Source organism: Leptonychotes weddellii, chromosome 14, assembly GCF_054177405.1.
Source record: "Leptonychotes weddellii isolate Sample4059 chromosome 14, ASM5417740v2, whole genome shotgun sequence".
In the NCBI taxonomy this organism is placed as follows: domain Eukaryota; kingdom Metazoa; phylum Chordata; class Mammalia; order Carnivora; family Phocidae; genus Leptonychotes; species Leptonychotes weddellii.
The window spans coordinates 70,489,033-70,497,306 of record NC_138382.1 but is presented as its reverse complement, the minus strand read 5'-3'; the positions used below and the strand labels follow the sequence as shown (position 1 = coordinate 70,497,306).

At 46.4% G+C, this 8,274-nt stretch overlaps 1 protein-coding gene across 11 annotated transcripts in view; it reads left to right on the top strand.

Moving 5' to 3' along the window:
- Positions 1-2,046: 2,046 nt before the first annotated feature.
- Positions 2,047-8,274, top strand: part of DENND1A (DENN domain containing 1A) — a 489,873-nt gene continuing 483,645 nt past the window's right edge. For 7 of the 11 annotated variants that reach the window (XM_081803554.1, XM_081803551.1, XM_081803553.1 and 4 more), the window contains exon 1: positions 2,075-2,238. In XM_081803554.1, the coding sequence (XP_081659680.1) occupies positions 2,222-2,238 (17 nt within the window). In that variant the 5' untranslated portion in view covers positions 2,075-2,221. Of the gene's footprint in view, positions 2,239-8,274 lie in introns of all 11 variants that reach the window. The other 4 variants (XM_081803552.1, XM_081803550.1, XM_081803549.1 and 1 more) reach the window with 2 other exon arrangements.

The following is an 8,274-nucleotide window of genomic DNA, read 5'->3' as shown; positions in this document are numbered from 1 at the left end:
TATGATGTGAGCTCCTCCTCATCCTCTAGCCATTTTACTGAGGAGGAAACTGAACCAGGCAATTTTCTAATCATTTGTTTTAAATTGCTCTGCTCGACAGTCATGCAGCTATAGCATTAGAAGTCAGACTCCTAACTCCCAGTTCAATGCTCTCTCCCCAGACCACCCTGCAGTTTCAGAGGCCACCTGGACAGATACATAACCCCCCAAGCCCACCTCCAGTCTCCCCCTCCAAAACACACACACACACACACATACACGCACACCACCCAGCAGGCACCCAGACATTTTTGTGGCCAGGATGGCTACAACCTCCTTTGAAAAGCAGCCAACTTTGCCCTCCACCAAATAACTTTGTTTTATTTATAGTCTCCTGCTCAGAGCTTTTGAACTGGCTGCTCATTCCAGGGAAGATCTTGATAACAACTGTTCTTTGGAGAGGGTTCATAGGAAACAAGGTGAATAAACACCACAGAGGACCTGCCTGTCTAGCAGAGCTTTGCTCCTGGGGGTGTTTATAAGTCAGTGTTGGTGTCTGGGTGCAAAAGACTTTGAATTCAAAATGGTGGTTTGGATTTTCAATTTTTTTGCTTTAATTCAAAAAAGTTCATTCTTTGCTTTCAACAATCTCAAGGCATAGGCAAAAGAGAGAAATGACCTTTATACAGAATATAACTCCAAAAGAGGCAGTTCTTCTGGCTTGCTTTGCTCCCTGCTTGGCTGGGACCTAGGACCAGTTACTGTAGTGATTGAGGGGTGAGAAGAGGGCTCAGGAATTTACAAGAGCTAAAATGGCAGAAGGAATGAATGGCATTTTAAAACAGAAAATTGTAAAAGAAGAAGAGGAGGAATAAGGAGAAGAAAAGATTAATTTCAAAAGTGAACCATGAACCTATGTCTTCTGACTTGTAGCCAAAGGTGTCATCCTAAATCATAACGGTGTCACATGTGTTTGGAATTATTCAGCCTGGATGCTAATCTCCGCTCCACCAGTCCCAAGTTATGTAACCTTTCCTCTTTGTGAAATGGATGTGTGTGTGTTGGCGGGGGATAAACTCACAAGATTATTGTGAGGATCGGTGCTCACCATGTAGGGGAAATAGTAGAGAACCAGTAGTGCCTGGTTCAGGGAGAACACTCACCCACTCAGTGAACGGTCGGTGGCAGCCGTCTTTATTGCTTCCTTTGTGATTCCCCCAGGCTTAGAGGGAATGATATTGGGGTGTTCATGAAAGTGAGCCCCAAGGAGGACAGGAGGCAGGTAGCAGGTTGGTGCTTGACTCAAATACGTTCATTTGCGTTGAGTAACTACTCTCTATCAGGGACTATTACGGTGACATGACCTTTCTGTATGGAGCCCCCAAAATGGCTTATAAAGGGAGGCAGAAGTCCTCAAGTGTAGGGTCGGGCAGAGCAGAGTCACTAAATGGGTAGTACGAAGCCTCCGGTGGTGTTCTTGTGGGTATGAGAGGTCTCCTTAACGATCTAGGGAGAGGAAGGGGCTTCCATCAAGGACTATGCTGGGGAGGTGGATAGTGTGATAGAGAAGACGGTCTGTGGCCCCTTAAGGAACTTACTGGAAGGTATGGCATTTAAAAAAGGGAAAACTTGTGTTTTCCCCGGAGGCCTGAATGGGAGACATTATCTCAACGCCAAAACTACTGGGCGGGAGAACTCATAATGTTGGAATGGGTGAAGGTTTCTTCAGGTTAGCTCGGGGGCCTCTATAGGATGAGGGTATATTCACCACACTCTGTAGGTGGAGGTTTCAATGGGAGCACAATGGGTGGAAGTCTTCGGGGGTCCTCGGGGAAACGGGGCGCCCAGCTCCGCGAGTCCCGCGGGCTGATGAGCGGCTCCCGCCCTGCACAGCCTTCAGGCGTCCCCGCCTCCAGCGAGCGGACTACACTTCCCGGCAGACCCCGCGGGTGGCGGCGGCGGCGCGGGCAGGAGGAGGCGGCGGTGTGAGAGGCGGAGGGGGCGGTGCGCGCCGGGTACGCGCGCCGGCGACCATGGCGTTCGCCGGGCTGGAGCGAGTACATTAACCCGGGGAGGCGGCGGCGACGAGGGAGCGAGCTTCGAGCGGGCGGGCCCAGCCTGAGGGAAGGGAGGAAGGGGCGGGGAGAGCGCCGGAGGGAGGCCGGTCGGCCGCGGGCGGGCGGGCAGGCAGGCAGCGCAGCGCCGAGCGGGGCCCGCGGGCCCATGAGGAGGCCCGGGGACCATGGGCTCCAGGATCAAGTGAGTGCGGCCGGGCGGAGCCGGGCCGGGCGCGGGGCGGCGAGGCCGGGAGAGGGCTGCAGGCCGCGGGAGGCGCGGGGGACTTGTTGCCGGGGCCTGAGGGGCGCCCCGCGTGCCGGCGTCACGCGGGGAGGGGGACGGTTGCCATGGCGATCCAGGGAGGCGCGGGGGCGGGGTGCGCGCGGGGTGGAAGGGCTCCAGTGGTCAGGTGTCCCCTCCTTACCTGAGGGCGGGAGTCGCAGAGATTACAAGGTGGCCCCCCTCCCGGGGGTAATAGAACCTCTGAAAATGCTCATACAACTGTTGGGGGGAGGGCGAGAAATCTCCGGAAGCAACTCCCCAAATGGGTGTGTTTGGGGCGCCCCTGAGAGTTGGGCAGGTCCTGAGAGGTCTGCTTACGGCCTGCGGTCCCCACATAAAGTCGCCTGAGGTCCTCGGTGGGGCCACTCATGGATTTAAGGTCTGGATGGCCTGAGGAGGAAGGCCCTTTTCTCTTTCCTCTTCTACCTCTCTTATCTGTGAAAGTCTCCACACAGCAAGGGCCAAAGGCTATGAAGAAAGATGGCTGTGTCGTAAGTGAGCACCTGATCTTGATAGTGGTTGGAAAGGCTTTGTAATCCAATCTGGCGAATTCCCTCATTCATTCACCTGGGGTCCTCAGCGGGGGATTCGTTTTCTGGGGATATTGTTGATACATCAAACTTCAGAACCCATTGAAACATTGTTGCCTTGCTTCTAAACCTAGAAGTTGACTTTGGAAAGTGCAACTTTTATGCAGTCCAATTTGGGTGTGTTGCTTTAGACACTATCTCCCCTCCCCGTCAGGTCCTTTTTCGGCCTCTCCCTTCCTCAGCTCCAGAACATGAGATGCTTTATCTCTAATCACTAACAAATGTTCACTTTTCTCTATGAGTAATAGAATTGTTTAAGGGCACTTAAAGTTGACAGCATAGGCTTTTCCCTAAACAGCTTTCATAGGACACTTTATTATTATTATTTTTTTCTCGTGACAAAGCTTTTTAATGTAAAGTTCAAACAACAGCAGCAGGAGACCATAGGACACTTTAAACCTGCTTACAAGAAAGTCTGTGGAATGTGTTTATTTCAGCACTTTGAGAATAATGCTTGGGAAGTTTGAAAGGGGAAGGGCCTTGGGGACGAACTCTAATAATTATGCAGATGTTGTCTCATGTCCAGTAGATGTCCATGCAGCGTGACCCTTGCCCATCCTTGTAGTCCCTTGACAGGCTTAGGCTTCCCATTCACTAAATGTCTCATGTGCTGCAGCAGCCGTGAGACATCCGCTAAATGAAGCTAGAAAAGTTTGCTTATGGTGATGAAAATGGAACAGTCGGATGAGCACACTGTTCATTTTTGATTTTGTGGAAACAAGGGGAGAAAGAAGTGTGCTTCAAACAACAGTTTAAGAGGTGTGGGAGGTAAAAAGACGTAGTTTGTAAAGCATTGGGATTAAGGAGGTACTCCAAGTTTAGCTCTTGTTTCCAAGAAAGAGTTGTAAACTTGAATTTCAATAGCACTTAGAAGCACTTTCCAAAAGCCACCTTACAGTCGCAGAGTATGCTTGTGAGGATGCTTACCTTTGTTATAAAGAAGTTCAGAAACTTGCTTGACATGAGGCTGTCAGTGCCAGAACCAGCATGAAAATCCAACGCATGGAAGGTCAGATGACTAGACATCCCGTCTCTGTCTTGCTCTTGAAGGTTGCAGGTTAGCATACATTTCTCAAGTGTGTTTTGTGGAACCCATTACTGTTAAATCTGAGCACTTGGGTGAAGGAATATACTAAGGTGAAATTAGCATAAAGAATAGCTTTTTTGATCTTGAAACTAGACTGAGATAAAAGCTTAGGCTTGGGAAAATGTTTGCTTTATTTGTGGTGAGACAAAGAATATGAAGAGAAGTTATGAAAAATAGTTGTGATTTATGGTGACTATTGACTAAGCAACTTCCGTCTGCAGCTAGATATGGGGATGGACAGGTGGCTAGGGACCATCTATATAGATGCTGCCCTAGTCTTTGGAGGAAATAGAGCTTTGGTCACTGTTTTACCCTGACAGGAAAGAACAGAATTAGCTCAAGGTATTGAGCTGCCTGAGTTGAAATACAAGTGTGCAGGCTCTGTTGTGTAGGGACAGTCGTGTGTGTGTGGGTGTGTGTGTGTGTGCGCGCATGCGTGTGCGTTGGGGTGGGGTGGAACACAGCACTCGGGCCCCTCAACAGGAGAGCACTGTGGCCGCCACTGTTTCCTCTTATCTCTGATGCTGTGTGGCCCAGTCAGGCTGATGATGTGGAATCAGATCTGGTTCAAATTCCGGCTCTTTTGTCTACTGACTATGGAACTTCACACAAACTACCTCTTTCACCCTCAGTTTCCCTAAGGGTATAATGGGGAAGACTAAATGTTGCAGAGTCATAATGAGCAATAAATGCTGTATCAACATGATTGCTGGCCCTGTACTAAAAATTCAGCAGTTGTTCTCTTTTTTAGCTTCTCTATCAAACTAAGAAAACCCGTATATTTTATGCCAGAAGTGTCAGAAATGGTATGTTCTAAGAAATGAAGAAAGTTTTGATCAAGGAATTAAACTCTTGATGTGAAGAGCAGGACTTAACATTCTCTTATTAAAAAATAAAGGTTGATTAAAACAATACTGTAATTGTACAGCTGGTGTCTTGTATGATTAGTAGTAAAGCAGGTGCGTTGCTAGGCACAGGTGTTGAGATTTAGTGCTTGATCACACTTCAAGCTAAGGCTGGTTGAGCACAGTCTCTGTGTCAGGCATGATGGTATTGCTTTATGTGAACCATTTCACCAAATCCCTACAACTGTCCAATGATGTAGGCACTACTAACCACATTTTTCATGTGAGAGAATGGGAGTTTATTTGCCTAAGATTAGATGCTATCCCCAGGAAGCCTGCCCTGATGCCGGTTCTGCACCCTCAACCCCTCCCCAGCCTCGGCCAGCTGCCCTCATCTGTGCAACCACCCCCCCCTAGCCTAGGCCAGGTGCCCCTCATCTGTGCATCTTCTCTTCACCCTAAAGCAGGTGCCCTTTATCTGTGCACTCCTCGCCAGCCCAGGCCAGGTGCCCCTCATGAGTTTCTGTGGCCCCTTGTGTTGATCACTGTTCTAGCATCAAATTCATTTCCTTGACTGTCTTCCATATTAAACGGGAGATAAACTTCTTGAGAGCAGGACTGTCTTTATTTGTCCTTGAGTTCCCTGTGTCAGACCCGGTACCTGACATACAAAGTTGTTTAGGAAGAGTTTATGGACTGATTTAAGGTAGGATTAATGATTTATGGTAGGATCTGAATTAAGATCCTGACTAAGGCTCCAAGTTGAGTGTACATAGAATTAAAAGAACAGTTTGCTACCTGAACTCTTGAGGATAAAGAGTTTTTATGTTTTTAAGTTAATTGCCCTGGTCTATGCAGAGGATTACTTTTTTCCAAAGTGTGTTTTTATAGTTCATGTTTATCTAAATGAACATTGTCTAGCTTCAAACCAAACATCTACTTGGCCAGGGAAAGAAAAGGTCACCAGTATGCAGGGAGCACACTGGAAAGCTCCTGAACTTTAAATCTGAGCAGACCTTTATCTAGAGGGATAAAAGGAGCAGTGGAAACTGGCAATCTCTGACAGGTAAGTTTAAATCTTATTTAGTGTTTGAGTGATCCCAGTGGACTAGAATGTGGTTAATATGAAGCAATTTAACTGATAATGCAGACATACAGCAGGAAACTGTGTGGCAGTTTAATATTGCTTGTGGTGACATCCTAGAAATTGTTTCCAGGCACCAAGGGCAGGAAGTGGATTGCAAGTAATCGAAGGAAGTAGTCTAAGTGAGTTTGAGGAAACCTGACATTTATGGATGCAGAGAAAAGCATACTCTTAAGATTTGAAGGCGTAGGGACAGGACAGGGCAGCTCATTTGGCCCTGTGGTGGTATGTATTCTGCATTAGCCAGCATACCTGTCTTCTGTCCCTGTCAGACTGTGACCTCTTCGAGGTTTGTGACCAAGAAGGGTATCCATTTATTCATTCACTCATTCACTATAGAACTAAGGGTGTGAAGCACATATTGAGCACTCAAAAATGTTAGTCATTATTGGTATTGTCTTGATTAGTAGTACTGTATCATGTGCCTGGTAGTGGGCTACGTGCTAGGGACACAAAAATGAAATGGTTTTTCTTCATTTTAAGGTTTTCCAAAGTAGTGAGACAAATGCAAAACAAAACAAACTCCCTCCAGGCTCCCTCCCCACCAAAAAAGCGCCAGTATGATACACTCCGGTCAGTGCTATGGTTGAGGTGCAGCTAGTCCTGAATAGGTAAGGAAATGGAGAGACTTTTCTCGGGACAGCTCAAGAAAGGAAAGCAGCCTTCATCAAGAAGGTGTTTTAGCTGAGAAAGGAGAGATGAGTAAAGGTGTGCAAAGGGCGAGAGTGGTAGCAGAGGGGAGTGGGGATGATGGTGGTGGTAGTCTCAGTAGAGGGAGCAGCAGTATCTGTGAAGACGTGGCATATTAGGGAAATAAAAAATGTTAATTACCATTTTTAGGCACATGCCAGGAATTGTGTTAAATTTTGAGAATTATGCTGAATAATACATATTTATTCCTACTCTCATTGAGCTTAGAGTCTGGTGGACCCAACAGGTTAGAAATAACAGATCAATTCCCATAAAGCCATGGGGATGTGCTGGAAAGGAAATGAGATGCTGAGGGAGAATGCAGGGGTGGCTGTCCTGTTTTAGAGCAGTGAGGGAGGGTTTACTGTAGAGCTGACATGTGAGCTGAGACTTCAAGCATGAGAAATCATTAGTCCTGTAAAGGGACTGGGCAAGACTTTTCATCCCAGGTGGAGTTGAGCGTATACAAGGCCTCGAGGCAAGAAAACCCTAGAGGCATTTCAGGAACTGCTAGAAGGCCAGCGGTTTGGGTAGTGACTGATGGGACAGCCTTGAGGTAAGGTCAGAGATACAGCCTGGGGGCTGAGTAGGGCCTTGTAGGCCATGGCAGTCAGAAGACAACTTAAGATGTAGTTAACACACTATAAAATTTATTTTTTAAAATGTACAAATGATTTTTAGCATACTCAGAGAAGTGTGATCAATCACTACTATGCAATTTAAAGAACATTTCATCACCCCAGAAAGTAACCTTGTTGCCCATTAGCATTCACTTCCCATTCGCCCCAAACCCTCTCAGCCCTGAGCAATCACTAATCTTACTGTAGATGTATTCTAGAGATTTCACATAAATGAAATCATACAATATGTAATTCTTTGTCTTTCAGTTAACATTATGGTCCCAAAGTTTATTCATGTTATAGCATATAAATATTTCATTACTTCTTAATTGCTGAATAATATTTCATGTATAGATAAACCACATTTTATTCATCTCTTCATCAGTTGTTAGGTATTTGGGTTGTTTCCACTTTTTCACTGTTATGAATAATGTTGCTGTGAACATTTTGTGTGGACATATGTTTTCCATTTCTCTTGGGTATATACCTAGGAGTGGAATTGCTGGATCATATGGTAACTCTGTTTAAGAAACCGTTAAACTATTTTCCAAAGCAATTGTACCACTTTGTGTAAAGTGGTATCTCATTGTGGTTTTGATTTGGCCCAAATGAGTCATGTAGAAAACGAAAGATCAGAGTAGACAGAGAGGTTTCTCAGAAGAGGTTGAAACTTGAACTGAAAGAAAGGTGAGACTTAAGGGAGGAGGCATTCCCAGAGGGAGAACAGTGGAAGTCTTATGACTTGGGAGTGGGATAACCCCTTCTCATTGTTTTCTGGTACAGAGAAGCAGCTTTGGCTTCTGAGGATAGCTTTGCTTTAGTCTTGTTTTTGGACTGCTCATTATAGGATCCCATTACCAAAATGCACCACAGACTTGCTTGTTTTGTGAGGCCTGTTGTGTAGCAGAGCTGACCTGTCTCCCTACTGTGGGCTGAGACCAGAAGTTGAAATGTGATGTCCTTCATCCAGGGCTTGGGG